Source organism: Homalodisca vitripennis, chromosome X, assembly GCF_021130785.1.
Source record: "Homalodisca vitripennis isolate AUS2020 chromosome X, UT_GWSS_2.1, whole genome shotgun sequence".
Lineage (NCBI taxonomy): Eukaryota > Metazoa > Arthropoda > Insecta > Hemiptera > Cicadellidae > Homalodisca > Homalodisca vitripennis.
Window position 1 is genome coordinate 154,954,918 of NC_060215.1, and position 21,232 is coordinate 154,976,149.

At 36.6% G+C, this 21,232-nt stretch overlaps 1 protein-coding gene across 3 annotated transcripts in view; it reads right to left on the reverse strand.

The window, feature by feature from the left end:
• The window catches only part of LOC124370043 (1,5-anhydro-D-fructose reductase-like), a 28,193-nt gene extending 9,258 nt beyond the window's left edge, over positions 1-18,935 (reverse strand). The window contains exons 1-2 of one of the 3 annotated variants that reach the window (XM_046828362.1): positions 18,658-18,935; positions 8,510-8,677 (exon numbers count right to left, since the gene is read on the reverse strand). In XM_046828362.1, the coding sequence (XP_046684318.1) occupies positions 8,510-8,677; positions 18,658-18,738 (249 nt within the window). In that variant the 5' untranslated portion in view covers positions 18,739-18,935. Of the gene's footprint in view, positions 1-8,509; positions 8,678-8,723; positions 8,815-18,657 lie in introns of those variants that run through there. The other 2 variants (XM_046828360.1, XM_046828361.1) reach the window with 2 other exon arrangements.
• Between the last annotated feature and the right edge of the window lie 2,297 nt (positions 18,936-21,232).

Genomic DNA, 21,232 nt, shown 5'->3' on the forward strand with positions numbered 1-21,232 from the left:
TTCTAATAAGTAGGAATCTTTATTAGGCAACTGATCAAATCTTGTGAAGGACAGATCGATGGATCAATGTGTTGTGCAGGCATGAGAGGTGATGCTATAAATACCTGTTCTGTCTGCCTACAAAAATAGATCAACATGTAACTAATTCTTCCTCATGGATCTCGATAGAAGGTGGCCCCTACCCATAACCTTACTCATCCTGAATATCCTGTCACTCCGGAAGCAGTGCTAAGGTTCTTATAGGACTAAGTGCAATTTATAAGCTTATTGTGCTAAGCAAAAGAACACCTGCTCATTCCTTTAGTATGATATATCTTATCCTCCTTTTCTTAATTTCCTGTTCAAGATTTGACCAGTTGCTAAATCTCAATGTTTTAATGGATGATTTGTGTACTAGTTCAGTCAGAATTTCCTCCCTTGCTTTAGTTTTCCAATTGGATTTCACGCCCCCAAGTCCCTTCGATAAGAGTATTTTCTTTTAAAACTAATATCTGGTTGTTAGTATTTCTATTTCAGATTCAGAGTAATTTTTATGGTACATACAAGTTTTAAACTATCGAAAGATATTGAAGATTTAAAACATTAAAGAAATTTATATTGAAGTTTATACTGAAATCCTTTCAAAAAAATTACAAAATTCCTCCTTAAAAAAGAGTAGGCTCATGAAGGACAATATAAATTGAGTCAGTTCCTTAAAGCCAATTAGCTATAGAAAATCAATACCCAATTACATATTCTATCCCAAATCATCCGAACCCGATTAAGATAAAAAAAATCAGTTTTGGCCCCTAAACCTACAAGTGTAAGTCATGTTCATGTGAAACTTCATAACTTTAAATACATTCACATTTGACATTCAAGAGAGTGTTCAGTGAATTGAACAGGTTTATAGGGATGTTATTGTAGTCTAATATTATCAATAACACAGTGTGAGGTTTTTTTCGGGATAGTCGTTTTTATTTTGTTTGCCCTGATAGGTGCAGTCATGCGGAGTTCTATTGCAGAGTTCAAAGTAAACTGATGTATATTTGCCGTAACTGTGCACTCACTATACGCTGATAGAAAAACGAGATGAGTTTAAATGATAAAAGAAAATGAGCAGAAAACTCAGACTGTTGTTCCTGAGTGAACTCAACTAATTACTCTCTTCAATGGCACAATGATATCATTGTTTTCTGTTCTTTATTTCACATTTATATGTAAATAGTTATTGACTAGAACCAAAAAGATTCTCATAATGAAATTTAATGTTTAAAACTGAATTAAACATCAACAAGTGCTGGCAGAGAAAAACAAACGTTGATATCAGTGGCCTGTACTGCTGTTGACTGGAACTGGTACTTCTATCGTCTGCCAGATTCTCTAGTGTATGTTATTGTGTTATGATAAACTAAGGTTATGTTTTCACTTTAATACAGAAAAGGAATATATTAAACCAAGCAAATTCCTTTTTTATACTCATATTACTAACGTTACTGAGTTAAGTTTAACATGGGAGCAAATTGTCTATGGTGAGTTTCGAATTATGTTCTCTTTCCAGGAAACAGCTAGGTTCTTCTAAATCAACTTTAGTTAAGTATTCTATCTCTCCTGTACTCTTCGTAGGCTTATTGTATTATATCTATTGCTTTCACCCAGCATGAAAAACTTGTTGTAGCTTATAACCTAATGTTCACTAAAAAGTATAGTTTTGAGGATAGCAAAGAAAGCTTATACGGCTTGTAGAGTGCAAAATATGTTTGCAAACTAGGGTGAGTAGTGAGAGGTTTGTCCAACCTATACCTAATAGATTTGTCACTATTACTACAATGATAGCCTATTTGTGTTCCTGATCTCTCCCAAGCATCAAAAAGTACTTTTAAGTTTACACTGAAAAGCCTATACGGCTTATAGGATACAACATATATGTTTGCAAACTAGGAAAAGAAGTGAAAGGTACGTAGGTCCTATATCTGATAGATTTGTCACTGTTACTAACCGAGATAACCTATTTGCCGCTCCTAACCTATCCTACGTACAGAATAATTAATTTAGGAATAGAATATAAAGCTTTATACGGATAAGCCTCATAAGATAAGGGTACGTGGATACTACTTCTGATAGATTTTCCTTAATACGTGTAATTTATAAATAGGATGAAAGGATTATATTAGAGCACAAGCAAATTTTCACACCATGCAAAAGTATTTCTACACTGGAATTATACTATAAAGTGCACCTCCTGAAGTTCTAATTCAAAATTAATAGGTTAGCGAGACATCCTAGGCATACAGCTTATGACAGCTAAAACGTATCTAAATGTAGCAAATTCTGAAAATTTCAAAATAAATGAGCCAATTAGATATTTAATCTTATAAATTCCAGTGAGAAGCCCATCAAATTGCACTGATAATTATAAATCGTACGTAACTCACCAAGGGATTATTACTGACAGCGTACTTCTCAAAGAATAGTCTGCATAAAACTCCAATAATCGTCAGTGATGAAATTGTTGGTCATGTGGAGAAACATGTTTTTGTCAGTCTGCGGACACTGCAACAGCTACATCGGAGCTCCGGTTAATTGCACTGCCCCAAGCAGAGAGGTTCCCTAACCTCAAACTAAACTTGTGGAATACCTATGATCTTTAATACAACTGCCATATTCCCTCTTCACCTTTTTTAGGGAAGATGGAGAGGCCACACTTCCGCACATTGACCCTCTTCCATTTGTTTGTACCCAAGATTGGGGTCTTCATCGTCCAGCTTTTTTCACATGTCCTCTTCGGTGTCCCAACACGGAGGTTGTCTTGGATAGTTGTCGTCTCTTCCTAGGGTAAACTGTCCTCTGCCTGAGAGGAACTTGAATCCATTCCTCTTCCTCTGAAGCTGGGATGACCCCGATAGACTTGGCCATGCTCAACCCGAGGGGCAAAGAAAGTACGTCGCCGTCGTCCACAGGTGACATCCTGGCCAGCTCCAATGCATAAACTTTGTAGAGGCTTTTCCTTCGACCCCATACCCTCTGCGAATGTTCCTGTGGCTCCTTCTGGTGGTTTTGCAGTCATCTTCTTCCTGCAGGACATCAAACTATTCTGCCTCTCTCCCGCGGCTGGGAGACTAACCAACAACTTAGTTTGGTAGAGCTGTCTCATAGTTCTTTCGCCATCTGTTGCCTGAACTCTGTATCATTTACTTGGAGTTTCCTTGTAGCTCGTCCTCCGCAGACTGCTCTGGCGATGGTGCAGAGGACGACTCCACAGTCCATGAGGTTGTCTTGTGAAGAACATGTCCGACCATCGTAAAGGCACAAAGGCCTGGTGTCTGTCTTTGTCCTAGTATCCTCCTTTTTTAGATACTCATATTTGAGTTCTATGGCAGATTTGTAGTCTCCTTTGAAAAACCGTAGGGACTTATTATGGCTTTCTCCGGCTCCACCTTGAGAAGTCACCAATGCCTGACTTCCGCCAACTCCTCATGCACCAGGATGATGAGCACGTTATAAACTAGCAGGTCCTGGTCGCGGTGGTGCCTCTGTGCTCTCTCAAGGTTGGATCTTTTCAGGACTGAAAAGAAGTACGATCTAGGGTGTACACATGGGACGGACTGTAGTTTCTGGCGTTCATTCTCTCCAGACGCCAAAGGTAAAAGGACATAACCTCACTGTTAAGAAGTTCCCTGGAACAAGCAAACGTGTTTCTTAACGACATGCACAGCTCGAGAGGCTATTTACCATTAGTGTTTTAGGAAGTATTAGAAAGGTAGCTTTTAAATTTAAATAAAATTTGGTAAATAATCAATCCTGATACTAGCTTTTCCACATAAAAATAAGTCACTGTTGAAATGAGTCAAATTGGTTACACTCTATTTTTAGTAACCATAGGCGGATTTAGGGATGTCCAATGAGAGTTGAACTTTTGAGTGTAGACCAGAGCATAGCATTGAAGCTATTGGCAAGAGAACTGACATAATCCATATATCTGAATATAATGAAACAATTTCTATAGTTGGGGTGTTATGTACAAGCGAGACGAAACTTATAATATTGTAGCACTAGTTTATCTAAGCAAATGAAATTTTAATCGAATCCATGCCATAAAGTTAGCTGCCATATAGTTAACAAAAAAAATATTGACTGATTAAAATTGTTTCTATTACTAATAATAAAGGAGCAGAGAGCCAATTTCATTATATAAACACACAAACTGGTGTTTCTTGAAATCCTAACAAAACAATTATTGTCAGCTAGTTTTAGTAGAGGTTGATATGGGAGGGCCTTGAGTGAGTAAAGGCTATAAAACAATATTTTTTTTCAGATTATATTTTTCCAAATTTGCAGTTAAAAGCTTGTCTCAGACATTCAGAGTAGTTATGTCAGAAAACCATAAAAAGAAGCTGAAAGTCGCTTGGTTCCAAATATGTTAAGTTTTTTTTTTCCTTCCTGAGGGAAAAGGACAGTTTGTCCCCGTGCTTAGTCCTAAAAGGACCTTTGCACCTCCCTTACTTTAATTTTGTGTCCTCAAAGTCCGAGGCTTTTGCAAAAACCGATCAGATTTTTTGAGGGCTCCTGTTCTCTGATGTCCTTGAGGCTGAGGAGATATGCTCCCAGGAATTTTTTCCGAGTTTCTAAAACGGCAAGACAATCTAACCAGATATGCTCTGCTGATTCCTGATCTTCTCCACAGAGTCTACATTCGTCAGTCTGGCTAAGGTTCACTCTCATAAGATGTTTCCTTAGGGGGCCATGTCCTGTCAACATTCCTAATATTAGTCTTATATCCTCCTTATTCTGATCTAAGAGAGCAGTCCACCCTTTAACGTAAGGAGAGATAAACATTTTGGATAGTCTTAAACCTGAGGCTCTACTTCAATTATTGTTTCTTATCTTCTTTTCCCAATCTTTGACCAGAGCTTTACTGTTGGAGAAGGCTATCCCGCAACCTGGCTCAGGCCCCACCATTATGGACTCCGCTCCCTTTTAGGCATGGATGTCTGCTTTTTCATTTCCATGAATGCCTTCATGACCCGGCACCCAACTGAGTGTTACTCTATTATTCGTTGCCAGCTCAGCTAGAGCATTCTTACATTCCCAGACTGCTTTCGAATCAAACGAACAAGTATCGAGTGCCTTTAGTGCAGCATGACTATCAGAAAGTATTAAGTATTTGAATCCTTTTGTCTTTATTTGTATGAGTCTTCTGGAACATGAGTCTACTGCCATGACCTCCGCCTGAAAAACCGTGGCATGTCTTCCCAGGGGAACGGTCATGTCAACTGCTGGTCCATATATTCCGTATCTTGCACTAGAGTCAAGGCGTGAACCACCTGTGTAGAACTTCCAACTCCTTTTGTAGGGTAGGCCTCCTTTTAAATCCATTTCTCCCTACTTTCAATAGAGACCGTATATGGGTTATCGAAGGAGTATTTTTAACCATTGCATCTGACACATTGGTTAGTATTTCAGCTTCAGGAAATACCTGCAATATCTTCATGTGGCTTTTTAAGAAGGTAGTATTTATTACCTTTGTTCCTAGAAGCTTCATTGCACTTAGAGCGGCTGTTCTCATCACTTCTTGCCCTAGAGGAGTGTATCCCAGGACCGCTTCAATTGTTAGTGTTGGGCAGGAGCTCATCACTCCCGTGATGCTTAAGCAAGTTAGCCTTTGAAGACTCTGTAGCCTTTAGCAGCTGTTTTTGTTCTACTTTCGGCCACCACACTAAGGTAGCATATGTGACCATTGGTTTTATTATGGTTTCATAGATCCAATATATCATTCTGGGTTTCAATCCCCATTTAAATCCAAAAAGCATGTTGAGTGGGACTAAGTGGGTGGTCTGGTAATATTACGTCCCTTATGTGTCTGTTTATTATTTTTTTCCATAGTTTTCACCATGAAGGAGGTTAAGTTTATGGGTCTGTACAAGTTGGTTGAGTTGGATCCCTGTCTTTTTTCCGCACCAACACCACCAGTACTGTCCTCCAGTTTTTTTGTATACATCCTAAGGCGTAACTGTTTCTAAACAGAATGATGAGAGTATTTAATAAGATGTCAAGCCCCTCTTGAAGAAGGGCTGGAAAAACTCCATCTGTCCCAGGAGCTTTAAATGGCTTGAATGATCTTATTGCCCATTTATTTCTTTCATGTGTGATTAGTCTGTTAGACCGCTGTCTCGCTTTTGCAATCTCTCGGCTGGATCTCTCCTCGACTAGAGAATAAATATCCTCATTTCGAGTCAGGTGATCCCCCAGAAAGTACGTCTCCAGAAGCAGTTCTAAGGTCTCCTTCCTGTTCACTGTAAGGTCACCGTTGGCCTTTACTAAGGTTCCCATTGGGTTAATGTGATCAGTTTGGAGAGTTTTTTAAGCCTAGCAGTCTCTGGTAGGCTGTTAATATTTTTACAAAAGTTTCTCCAGATTCTTCTTTTGTTCTTCCTTAGTTCCCTTTTATATTCGTTTCGGGCGTGTAGATAAGGGAGCCAATCGTCTATCCTTTTTGCCCATTTTAGTAATTTTCTAGTTTTATTTCTTAGTGTTACTAACCGGAAGTCCACCAAGGCACGTCTTTCTTCAGCCTGTTTTGTCTGAGAGGGCAGTTTTTCTCATAGGCCTTTGTTATAGCTTGTTCTACTAATTGTGCAGACCTTTCTAAGCCAAATTCATTTTTCTGGAAAGGTTCTATTTCTTCCAACTCTTCGGCAATAGACACTCGATATCCCCTCCAGTTGGTAGATTTAGGAACCCTGTGGGTCACGTTTTTTTCCCCTTATCTCCTCTATGTCAAACCTAATAGGGCAGTGGTCTGATAGTGAGGCCTCCTCTGAGACATGCCACCTTACAATATTTATGTTTTTGAGTCCTGTGGATAGGGTTATGTCTAGGACTTCTTGTCTAGTTCTGGTAATAAATGTGGGGACTGGACCCTGTGTTTTCTAAAACTAAATCATTACAGAACATAAACTGTAGAAGTTCCTCTCCTCTTGGGTTTCTGTTTGTGCTTCCCCAGTAGGTATGGTGAGCATTGTAGTCACAGCCGAGAATGAGGGCTGAACCTCTATCTCTGCAATAGTCTTTCTATTTATATGTCAAGCTTAGGAACTGTTATCCAGTCTCACATGAGCTCGATGTATAGTCTGGTGCCAAGTACGGAGACTGTAGATATTCAATCCGACCCTTTCCATAATTTTATAAGGCCCGTCGTGTTTCGTCGCTATCTTCGAGGCGAAAGAATCAATCGCTGATGAGAGATGGTGTTGTTTCAGCCACACCAGTTCGCCAACCTGAAAGTTTTCCTCTTTCCGCCCTACGTTGTAATATTTCGCCTGAGATCGACTCACCCTTTTAAAATTTGATTGGCATTGTTTATATAGCTTTAGGAACGCGTCGTCTTTTCCGGTTCACATCTGCTACGTGAGACTTGGAATCATTTTACCCATTCTATACTTCTAGGGGACTCTGGTGGAGCTGGAGTAAATCAAGGCAATTCAGGTGTATGTGTCCCAAAGGCGTTTATTATCTTTGATGCACTGAGCAATCATTACTTTTAAGACTCGATTCGCCCGCTCTAATAGATCTTCATGAGGCATGTAGGGTGCTATCAGTTGATGCTCGATTATATTAGAGAACAAGTCAAATTAAACACTATGCAAAAGCAAAAGTATTTCTACACTGACGTTATACAAAGTTCAGCTCCTGAAATTCGAATTCAAAATTGCTATGTTAGTGAGACAACTTATACATACTGCTTATGATGGCCTAAATATGATGTTATCTAAATTTTGCAAATTCTGAAAATTTCAAAATAAATTAGCCAAAAAGAATTTCGATATTTAAACCTATAAGATTCCATTGATAATTATAAATTATAGGTCACTCACCAGCGTACTTCTCCAAGAATCGTCATCGATTAAATGGTAAAGCACATTTGGCATCTTGTGTTGGGTTGGCATCTGTAGTATAAGTATACCGCATGTCGGTCATGCACATCCCGGCACGCACAGCCACAACGGAGCTCCGGCTAATTGCACTGCCCCAAGCAGAGAAGTCCCTAACCTCAACTAAGCTCCTATGAATGGAATAATGACGACAACTGATGAAAATAATCTAAAGCATTCACTTGAAAAATTACGATAACTAAATAAACAAACTCAGAATAATACATCTCACAAAATAAAACAATTCTTCATGTACCAAAAAAATATTGGGGATTATATTTAAGCATTGCAACATTGACTTTTATTCAATTAATTACACTGGATCTCAAAGCACAAGAGAAGATAAAATCCAGGCTGCCCACCTATTGGCTAAAGACAAACAAAAAACTCACACACTAATGTATTTCTAATGGTTTAAATCTTATTAAACTGACCACAGCAACCATAAAAAGTTACAAGAGTCTTAGTACATTTCTATGGTTACACTGAAAACATTATTATTATTTAGTACTTTGGGCTTCTACTACAAGAAATATTATTATTAGTTATGAACAAAACTTAGATTTCAAGTTTTTCATTGAATAATAGGCTTAACTTACCTTTGTGACGATAAATAAATCTTCTCTTTTAATTTTTCCACTATCAAACCACTTTTTTAGAGCTTTTCCAATGGCTTTTTCATTCATGTACACAAAAGCAGTGTCAATGTGTCTATATCCAGCCTCTAGTGCAGCATCAATGGATGTTTCTACTTCTTCTTCTGATGCCTGTCAGGATAAAATATTTATAAGTTTACATATCAAAATCATTCATGTACACAAAAGCAGTGTCAATGTGTCTATATCCAGCCTCTAGTGCAGCATCAATGGATGTTTCTACTTCTTCTTCTGATGCCTGTCAGGATAAAATATTTATAAGTTTACATATCAAAATCATTCATGTACACAAAAGCAGTGTCAATGTGTCTATATCCAGCCTCTAGTGCAGCATCAATGGATGTTTCTACTTCTTCTTCTGATGCCTGTCAGGATAAAATATTTATAAGTTTACATATCAAAATCATTCATGTACACAAAAGCAGTGTCAATGTGTCTATATCCAGCCTCTAGTGCAGCATCAATGGACGTTTCTACTTCTTCTTCTGATGCCTGTCAGGATAAAATATTTATAAGTTTACATATCAAAATCATTCATGTACACAAAAGCAGTGTCAATGTGTCTATATCCAGCCTCTAGTGCAGCATCAATGGACGTTTCTACTTCTTCTTCTGATGCCTGTCAGGATAAAATATTTATAAGTTTACATATCAAAATCATTCATGTACACAAAAGCAGTGTCAATGTGTCTATATCCAGCCCCTAGTGCAGCATCAATGGATGTTTCTACTTCTTCTTCTGATGCCTGTCAGGATAAAATATTTATAAGTTTACATATCAAAATCATTCATGTACACAAAAGCAGTGTCAATGTGTCTATATCCAGCCTCTAGTGCAGCATCAATGGATGTTTCTACTTCTTCTTCTGATGCCTGTCAGGATAAAATATTTATAAGTTTACATATCAAAATCATTCATGTACACAAAAGCAGTGTCAATGTGTCTATATCCAGCCTCTAGTGCAGCATCAATGGACGTTTCTACTTCTTCTTCTGATGCCTGTCAGGATAAAATATTTATAAGTTTACATATCAAAATCATTCATGTACACAAAAGCAGTGTCAATGTGTCTATATCCAGCCTCTAGTGCAGCATCAATGGATGTTTTCTACTTCTTCTTCTGATGCCTGTCAGGATAAAATATTTATAAGTTTACATATCAAAATCATTCATGTACACAAAAGCAGTGTCAATGTGTCTATATCCAGCCTCTAGTGCAGCATCAATGTACGTTTCTACTTCTTCTTCTGATGCCTGTCAGGATAAAATATTTATAAGTTTACATATCAAAATCATTCATGTACACAAAAGCAGTGTCAATGTGTCTATATCCAGCCTCTAGTGCAGCATCAATGGATGTTTCTACTTCTTCTTCTGATGCCTGTCAGGATAAAATATTTATAAGTTTACATATCAAAATCATTCATGTACACAAAAGCAGTGTCAATGTGTCTATATCCAGCCTCTAGTGCAGCATCAATGGATGTGTCTACTTCTTCTTCTGATGCCTGTCAGGATAAAATATTTATAAGTTTATATATCAAAATCATTCATGTATATTTTGAGTACTTAATAATAGTTACTCTTGTGTTCCATCAACTACTACTATGTAGACAAGGGTTTGTCTAAACATGCCCCACCCTACCCCTCTTAATTCCCCCCCACCCACCCTTAAACGCCACTCGTGTGTGCAAACTTTTGGTTTACAGTTGTATACCATATCTTTGTACATATGTACTGCAAAAGTATGTTCTTTCAAGATTACTTTTCTAGTTAAACTCCTTACAAATAAAGCAAAGTTACTCATTTTGCTAAACTTGACAGTTTAAGAGATAATTACCAAAACATTCACATTTTTGTGTTTTTAATTGACTTTTCTCATGTATTTTGCACTATGAGTTGTGTATATTTATGTATTTAATATGTATTTTTTGTACAATTTGAGAAAACTCATTAATAGTAATTTAGGCTCAATTTAGTTTTCCGTACCTAACTATAAACATTTCTATAGTTTGATGAAGTACTGAGTTTGAAAAGCGGTTAGAGAGTATATGAAATATATGAGAGCATGAACAAGTTTTAGAGTTTTGATCGATATTCAAATTAATACTTTAAATGAATATTGTATGACATCTCACATCATATACTAAAGTAAGCATAGTTTTGGAGTCCTTTGTGGCTTCTCACCAAGTAGCTAATGTTGTCATATCATTGATCAAGGAGTTACAGTACTCAATGAGTTGGCACAAGATAGTCTTAGTGAGTAAACAGTAAACAAACTAAAATTGAAAAACTTAAAAGTATAAACTTCTTAGGACTCAATGTGGACAATAACCTTAGTTGGGTCTGCCACATAAAATACTTAGTGAGCAAAAAGTCATCAGGCCTCTACATCTTAAGGTAAATGTGTTTACTGTGTAGCATTGAAACATTAAAGTCGATTTACTATACACATATACATTCTCATTTATCTTACGGATTGGCCATTTATAGTGGAATATCTAAAAAAAATGTAAACACAATTTTGATAGTTAAAAAAATTCACAAAGAATCATTTTAAATTTATAACAGCGAGTACCAGTAAAAGAAAAATTGGTACTTTCTGAGTAAACGGAGGCCACCCGTTTAACGACTAAAAAAGTAGGTAGAGGACGTGAGTAACGAGCTGAGCCCTGAGTAGGGGAAGAGGCGGGTAATGGTGGGATAGCTCGCCAGTGGAGGGGAAGTGTATGATAGCGGCCCAGTGATGTACTACTCTAGGAAGAAAAGTTAGCCCAGTAGGAGCCGTTGTATTGATACGCTAGGGGTTTTTCTTCGAAATCATAATATTCGATAACGGCTTGATAGATATTAACGTTTGAGGTGTCAAATTAAAGGTATCTTTACCTAGATTTGCTAATACTTCTTAGAACTTTAACAACAGTACGGGTATCACAGTATCACTTTAATACAGTAAAGGTCTACAGTGACGCTATCCTTCGACATTGGATCAAACTAAATTCAATTTTTTATATCGATGTCTACTAACTACAATTTAACAGCTGTTTACTAAATGTTTGGTTTTTAGTATTTAACTACACATTTCACTTTTGTTTCGATTTTGAGCAACACGTTAGCTAGTAGCATAAATATATAATATTGTCTGTCTGACTGTATGTTATTAGTTTATATTGTCATGAAAAGTTAATGTACATTATTTTTATATCATAAAAATATGAAAGAGACTTGCTGTATTTTTCTATATATTTATTATTATCAATACTTACTATTGACGTTTCATTATCTTAGAATTGCAAAATAAAATATTCTTTATTAAACCTAATAAGCAAATAAATTAATTGCGTCACTTACTTGTCATTTATGTTATTCAAGCACTTCCACTCCACTCATTTCACCGCCACTGTCTTCTCTATGGCTAGAGTGTTCACTGTCACTTCCACTGTCGTCATCACTACTGCCGGCTTCTAGATTTATGATGAAAGATTCTGTGATGTCATCAATAGATACTTCATGTTCCATATACTTTTTTTCAATATTTATAACGTGCTGGCATCTCTTCGCCCATTCCTCTTTTGTAATATCTTGGACTTTTTCTCTCACTAGCTTGATGCAGTCATTTAATTTGAAGGTCGTGTTTTTCAGGGCAACGTGGTTTTTTATCAGTGACCATATCATTTCTATCGGGTTAAGATCGGGATGATAAGGAGGGAGGCGCAAAGCGGAGTGACCGTGTTCTGCAAGTATGGAATCAATCTCAAACATTTTGTGCGGGTTCTTATTAAGCTTCACAATCTGATAGAGTTCTGTTTTAAGCATTTTGTCATGGAACGGGATGTTATGGTTAACTAGCCACTGAATTATCTCTGCTTTCTTGGAATTGCTGGTAGGTGCGGGGTTTAGTTGTTTATTGTGGTATGATGCGTTGTCTATCACAAGGACGGTTTTTGGTGGTAAATTTGGAATAAGTTTTTTCTTGCAGATATTTTTTTTGTAATTTTTTAAAATTCATACAATCATGATAGTCACCTGACTTTTGGCCTGATTTGAACACCAACAATGCATTGTCGATAAATCCGTTCTCATTACCTGCGTGAACAATTATTCCATATTCGCCCTTAGAAATAGGTGTTAAGAGGCCCTTTGTTGCTGCCATCCTGACCATGAGTGGGGCTTTTGTGTGCGAAGCGTGGACATAAGTCTCATCCGTAATAAACAATTGGTCGACCCTCTTCTCTGTAACGTTTTATAGCTCTAATAAAACGAACTCTGTGTTCTCTTATTTCGTGGTTTTTCTATTAAAAAAGTGTGTTCTGTTATCTGTAGATTTTCTCCATTTAAACTGAAGTTCCTTGAGAACTTGTCTCAGAGTCCATATTCCTCCTCTAAACCCGATTTTTTTTTTTCTTTTAATACCGGAAGAAGAGTTTTTAGGGTAGGTCGCTGACCGTCTATTCTGTGGAATTCATGAACAGTCCGCCGTATAACAGTCTTGTCAAAGTCGTCAACAGCTGTTTTTTTTTAATTTTTTTCGACCATGTTTTTCTGGGAGTTGAGAAACGTGAACCATTTTCTCGGCGCGGTTCTTTCTTCACTCACAATTCTTTTTTACACTAGTTTTAGAAATTCCTGTGGCCTCTGCTACACGCTGTTGAACTTGTTTTAATAATATTGGCCCTTGTTCTGCTTCCCTTTTCATAAAAGTGTACAAGTTAAAAATTATTTCTCTAGCTTGGCTGTGTAGAATTTTTACCACCGACCTTGCTTTTTTCTGTTGTCACCCATCTCGACACTATTCACAAATTTATAACAAAAATATTTACTAAGTATATATAAATTGTAAAATACACACTGTTATAACGGTACGTAACACGTTTTACTAAACTTACGGTACTTAAATACTATGAAATTGGCACTTCACGTATATATCACGAGAAATAATGTTTTTTAGTAAGGCCGCGTATGGCACGATGTTTACTGCGAAAGAGATAGCAGCGAACTAAGCGTCTGCCGTCCCCACCACTGAAAATCCGGTTCTAACTGCTTTCTCTGCTCAAGGTCAGGGACCGCCTCGTTTCTCCACGGCCTCTATATAAGTAAAATTCGATTATAAACACAAAAACCATAACTTCATTAAGTATTCCAAAACTCATTGTCAGTGACAAGCGTGACAAAAGAGCTTTTGTTCCCACCAAGATATGGATGTCAATCGTTCGCATCAACAATATATAAAATCTGACCATTGTGACAAATGGCAGCCTACTGTGAGAAAACCATGTATCCAACAAAGTCCGATTTTTTTCGGTACGGTATAGTGTTACCGTATTATGGCAAACCCAACCTCAAATTTAAAGTCATACAAAACTTTTAATAATAATCAATCTATAGCGTTGTTCCACCAGAATATAAGAGGACTTGAGTCATCAATTGAATCTCTCAAAATTACTCTTGATGAATTAAATCTAGAAATTGTTGTACTTTCAGAACATAAAATGCTTAAAACAACTTTAGAGAGAATAAACATATTACATTATAATGTAAACCAGCAGTTTTGGTAGAGAGACATCACGTGGAGGAGGTGTGGTTATTTTGGCTAAGCCGCACTTAATTTTCAAAAAGACTGTTTTAAAAGAAATTGAACAACCGCTTAGCAAAACAATATTTGAATGCTGCTTGGTTGAATTTAAAAATATCCTCCCTCTCAAAAATTCAAATTTACTGGTTGCAGGTTTCTACAGAAATCCAATTAAATTAAATTAAAAAGAATCAGTTGATAGATTAGGTAAAATGTTTGAAACTCTAACCAATAAATTTGCAAATTTAACAGTCCTGGGAGATATAAATATTGAATTGATGGAACAAGGTGTTGCATCCAAAAATCTTAATAACCTTTTAGTAGCTAATGGACTAAGATACTTAGTTAATTTTCCAACCAGGGTTACAGAAACATCAGAAAGCACAATTGACAACATATTCACAAGTATTGACAAAAAGTGTATCAATATAATAGGAATAAACACAAAACTCTCCGATCATGATGCCCAATTATTGAGTATTAATTTTTTAGCTGAGAAAAATTAAAACACCTTTAGTAACATTAGAGTTTTTAAGAAAATTTTCTGATGCAAATAGCATATTTTCCATGGCATTACGATCCGAATCTTGGCTTGATATAGATATAGCAGACCCATACCGTAAATATGATATATTCCATGATATATTAATGTTTTACTTTAATTTGTGTTTTCCAAAAAAATTAAACAGATTATCAAAATAAAAAGCCTTGGATCTCTGAAGACATTAAGTCGGATAAAAAAGAAATAATAGAGCTCAGTAAAGAAGCTAGAGATATACAAAACAGTTCTAGTTTCTGAAAGTTAGACAAATGAATATAAATCATACAGAAAAAAGGTTTACGTGAACAAAAAAGAATATTTCTCCAAAACCCGTAATGTATCTTCCAATATTAATAAAACTGCATAGAAAATAATAAATAATGAGGTTGGGAAGAAAACTTTAAAAGAGAATATTATAATTATTAAGCTGTACGATAAACTTGTTCATGATCCAGTTACTATATGTGAAAGTTTCAATAATCATTTTATAAATTTTTTGAGGGCAATATTTGACCTTATGTAGATGATAGTAGGACAAATGGCAATAATTATATGTAAATTGTAACTTATCTACCATGAGTTGTAAAATCTTTAGATGTAACCCAATCAATGAGAAGGAAACTTTAAAAATCATTAGTAGTCTAAAAAACAAAACAAGTTCAGGCTTTGATGAAATACCCATAAATTTGTTTAAAAATGTCAAATTTCAGTTAGTAAAACCTATAGCACATTTAATCAACTCATCCTTCATAACAGGGGTATTCCCAAGCAAACTTCTATCTAAATCTCTAAAGTCTTGCCGTTCTTTAAAAATGGAGAAAAAACTGATATTAAAAATTACAGACCAGTGTCATTGCTTCCTGCAATATCAAAAATATTTGAGAGAGTGTTATGTAACCAATTAGTTGATTTCTTAGAAATCAACAATTTAATCCAAGGCTGCCTGCATGGTTTTCAAAAGGGAAAATCAGTAACCACCGCAGCAACAGAATTTATTGAATCGGTAATCAATTTATTAGATGAAAATAGCGTAGCTGTAAGATAAAAGGCCGGGGCGGCAAATCACGAATTTGACGTTACCAACGTATTCTGCTCACCCTCCTGAACAAAAATATATATAGTACTAGGGGGTGCAAATGACAAATAACATGATTTTAGGGGGTATATTCATAAGTGGTTAATTAAGTTTCTAATGTTTTAATGTTCAGTTTGTGTGCTGTGTCTGGATAATCTGTTTACTTGAATATTATCTGCGGCCGGGACTGATAGCAGCCTGATAACGTATCTGTTATCTGAGTTCTCCGGGGCAGAGTTAGTGCTTCACAAGATATCGTGTTCAGTAGGTGAATCAACCATCCACTAGTTCGACCAACCCTAGTGAATTGTGTGAGTCGGAGTGTTTAGTAGGGCACGTAAAGAATTTACGTTTTAACCGAAACGAAATTATTTCATTTTTAATTGAACATGGAATTTTTAATAATGAGTGTATTTGTTCGTCGTGCAGTCGCGTGTTGTTTTTAAACCGGGAGACTTTGTTGTTTCGTTGCGATAGGAAAATTAGAAAAATTAGTAAAAGAAGTTTTAAATGTTGCAATTTTTAAAAATCCACTTTTTTGTTGCTGCTGCTCAGCTATATCCGCCAACACACTAATAGTAAGTGTTCTCTGTTAATATCCATCTATATATTTATATTTGAGTTTTTCATGATTTATTAAGTTTTTAACTTTACATAATTGCCTTTGCATTACATTTCAATTTATATTTCTGATCAGCCCTTCTAGAATTTTATATTTTACTGATAGGTACTATCTCGAGGGATGTTTTTCTTTAATTGACATCAGCGCGGGCTTCGGCAGCACGTGCTGCCGAAGCCCGCGCTGATGGCCGGAGGCACTCGTCTCATTTCGATAACAAGTAATTAATTTGTTGCTCGAAATTAAGAAAAAAATAACTGTTCATTTTGATCAAAATTCTGCTCATTTCAGTATTATTTTTCATTTACGTTTGCAAAGATGGCGGCGCAACGGATGACGTCATCACGAGGTTGAATCATGGTCACAAAAGGTCACGTGACGCTAGACGTGGATGTAGAACATGGAGATATTACTGAATAGTTATTTAATTTTTTATGTTCTAGAACTTCGTTATTTCTCATTTCCACCCCATCAAACATTATACTTTTTTTGTTCTATAGAACGATTCCAATTAGTTACGCTAATAACGCAAAACTCGTATTTTTCCGCTCCGGCCGTTAATATGATAATTACCAAAAAAAGAAAGTAATGGGAGTTTTTATGGACCTAAGCAAAGCGTTTGGCTCTATATCTCACCCATCCCTGCTTAAAAAGTTACACAATTTAGGCATAAGGGGCAAGGCATAAAGTTTTTTTTAGCTAAATCATTAAACATAATGTTAATCTAGAAAAGTACTAATCATAAACCCCCAAGAAATTGGGTGCCTTTAGCCCACAGAAAAAAACATCCTTTGAGGTAGTATCTAAATTTCAAATCCAGATCAAGTAATCATCTGTTCAGTCTGGTATTATTTAGGTAGTAGGTTATTGACAGAAAACAGTATTTCCCATTGCTACAAAAATGATTTAATTTTGTTTGAATTAATTTGGAGCAATAGTGAACCAAATTACGTTACAGGCTTTTAGGATTGGGTAATTCTAAGCAATATATGGGTCAACCTCGATTTTTCTCATATTACAATATAATGTTCCAATAGTCAATTAGAAAAGGAAATGACTAGAATTTCTTGCCGGAAAGCAGTTATAGGGAGCAGGCAACTCACATTACAATATAATGTTCCAATAGTCAATTAGAAAAGGAAATGACTAGAATTTCTTGCTGGAAAGCAGTTATAGGGAGCAGGCAACCGCGAGAATTACCTATTAGTGATCAGGGGCACTGACGTGATCTGGGCTTCAAATTTGGAACTACTCGAGTTAATTTTTTTTCTAGAAGAGCAAGCAGCGCGAAGCGCTGCGCAGCGGGCAAGCATCGTGCGTGATCTTCGTATATACTGAATTGATTCAGGCCAAAGGAATGACACAGATTCCTTTACCAGATTTTTACGGAGATTTTGTATTGGGCGGATTATATTGGTTTACTTTGCTTTCCAGCATGTAATTATGTGTTTAAAATTGTTTTACATACATTACCTGCATTATATTGTAATATGTAATAACAATTTATCAGAAATTTTTAATAAAAAAAAGGATCACGAACGATGCCTGCCCGCTGCGCAGCGCTTCGCGCTGCTTGCTCTTTTAGAAAAAAAATTAACTCGAGTAGTTCCAAATTTGAAGCCCAGATCACGTCAGTGCCCCTGATCACTAATAGGTAACTCTAAGCAATATATGACCGTCTGGCGGTTGCCTGCTCCCTATAACTGCTTTCCGGCAAGAAATTCTAGTCATTTCCTTTTCTAATTGACTATTGTAACATTATATTGTAATATGAGAAAAATCGAGGTTGACCCATATATTGCTTAGAATTAACTAGGATTGTATTAAACAATATTGTTATTCTATAATATAAAAACAGCTAACAATTATTAACTAAGAAAATCTATAGGTCATGTTTTTATATTTGACTGTTTAGATATTTCTAATTGATAGTTGATTTGTTTGTTGTGGTGACCGATTATTATACTGCAGCCATGTGCGAGTTGTCTTTAGGCCTAAATTGCCATCAAATTGTTAGTTGACAAATTTGTTGATGTTAAGTTGAGGTGAGGTTGAATTCAGGATATTATTATTAATGTTATGGTACTTTTTAATACTTTCCTTGCAAAATTAATGGTAATAATAAGTTATGGTCAGGAGCCTACATTAAAGATGGTTTTGTATAATTTTAGTGGTGTCCCTAAACCCAATACTTAATAACTTAGGTCATACTGTGCGAGCAAGATAAAAAACCAAAACGGCAATATTCTAACTAACCGGTAAAATATGAGACAGTTTACTCACTTGCCATGTTCCTAGACCAATAATAGGCATTTTCATGCCATGTGCTGATATGAAAGAATTCTTTTCAACTTTGGAAGACATTATCCAAGTGATTTATATTATTTTAAAACTGCACTTATAAGCAAACACAAAGTGAAGTTGATATAATAATCTATCGAGTACCGAGTACTAACTAAGCTTAATTTTATTATGAACTCCTCGTGGACCGTCTAGAATAAAGAATTTTAGATACGGACGGGCCCCGCTACGATCACCATTCACCACCGTTAAGTTAACGTCACTTTATCGTCCAGACCGTGAAGTTATCTCCATTTGTAGTCTGTGCGACAATATTGCAGTACTCAGGATGAAGGCGCTGCTGAAAATTCAAATACTGAAATAAATTGTAAAAAACTAATTATTAAAAGGCGATCTTTCACAAAATCTACACAGTTTTCCGTATTAAAAATTTTCAAAAAAGGTTTCCTGATTGATGTATACTAAATAAAAATCCCAAATATGAAAACTAGACCGCAGAAAATGTTTCGTTAAACGAGCGTTCCCGATTAAAAATCGCTCTCAAAAATAAACCAAACAAAATAATGCTAGCAATAAAAATTTGTACACATATGCTCTGTAAGCTGAATTTTAATATACAAACGTCAAAAAGGTGGTGTCGGCCGTCAGAGGTCCTATCGTCTAAATTAAATGCACTGTTAGACGGGCGTTCTCGACTAAAAGCCATTCCTGTGACTAAACCAAACAAGTGCCCGCAATGAAACTTTGTACACAGGTGCTCAATAACCTGAATTTTAATATAAAAGCGTCAAAAAGGTGGGTGTCGGCCGGTGGTTGTTGCAAGTTCTATTTGGATGTCTTCAATTCGTTGAATTCTGTCTATCAATATACTGTGCTTAACAATATTGGCAGTTACTCAATTCACAACCAAAACGTTAAGAACATTTTCTTTGCGTTGTGCGGGACCTAATATTTTCTTTAAACAGTGGTTGTTGCAAGTTCTATTTTGATGTCTTCAATTCGTTGGCTTCTGTCTATCAATATACAGATATACAATATGTCTAGATTCTGTTTATCTAGCTCCTTAGCGCCTTACCCTAGACACTTGAAAGCCGCACATATTAATGCTCAGTCGCTGAGGGGGCATATTGATGAGATCAGAGAAATATTTCGGCCTCAAAATTTTTATCTGATTGACATTTCGGAAACGTGGCTCAAGCCGAGTATTCGCATAAGTGAGGTGGCCCTTCCCGGATATACTCTGCAGTGGAACGACAGACTGGGAAAGACAGGTGGAGGTGTTGCGGTTTATGTCCGGGAGGGCTTGAGATGTAAACAGCTTGCGTTATCTCCATCTGAGTACTCGGCCAGGCCCGAATTAATTTTCATTGAAATTGGCTTGTCTGGTTCGGATGTACAGTTCGAGGACTTTAGCTGTGCGCTTGACCCTGAGTGTGTGGTGATAGGCGGGAGGGGTGGCGGGGTACCGTTATGCGCTGCGTCCCGAAAAACATTTCCTATGGCTCATGGGTACAACCCTCCTTTCAGGAATCGTATTGGCCCAAATAACTCATCACACTCGCTAAAATCAGTGTGTTCCATATTGAAGAACATCGAATACCAACTGCAAAACTATTGAGGGAGGTGCTAAGGGACAAAATAAATTTCCAGGGTTGTGAGAAAAGTTTGAGGTGGGTATTAAAGGACCTGGGATTTACTTGAAGGAGGACGGAAAACAATAGGAAATTATGAATTGAAAAGCCAGAAATCCGAGAGAAAAGGATAACGTACTTGAGAGAGTTAAAAAATTGCAGGGATCAAGGAAGCCCCATAATTTATTTAGACGAATATTTTATACAATCGTCTCACGTATCTAACCCAACTTAGCCGGATAGCTCAAATGAAGGGTTACACGAGCCAATTTTCAAGGGCGAGGGACTAATAATTATCCTTGCGGGTGGAGAGAAAGGGTTCATGCCCAATGCTTTTACCTGTTGGAAAACAAACAAACATAGTGGAGACTACCACGACAACGTGAATGGGGACATATTTATGAAGTGGATAAAGGAAAAGTGTTACCGAATTTGGAACCAAACTCAGTACTGGTAGTCGATAACGCGCCCTACCATAACATACAAATTGATAAAGCCCCTACTTCAAAAAGTAGGAAGCAAGATATGAAGGTGTGGCTTTCAAAAAACGGAATACCATTCTGCGACTATATGCGTTTACCTGAACTCTACAAACTTGCGCAGCTATATAAACCAAGGTATGTCCGGTACGCCTTGGACGAAACTGTTCAACTAGAGGGTTATGACACCTTACGACTTCCGCCCTACCACCCAGACCTCAATCCCATTGAGTTAATTTGGGCCGAAGTCAAAATTTATGTGGTTATGAGAAATACATATTTCACTATGTCTCAAACCCGCAGAACCCTAGATTTACAATATTATAGAATCCCTTATTATATCAGTTGGTTCGGATACATATAGCAATGACAGTGACCCAGAAGAGGAGGACAATTTGAGTCGGATTGAAGAACTCCAATGGAAAAACAATCATTGTAAGTAACATT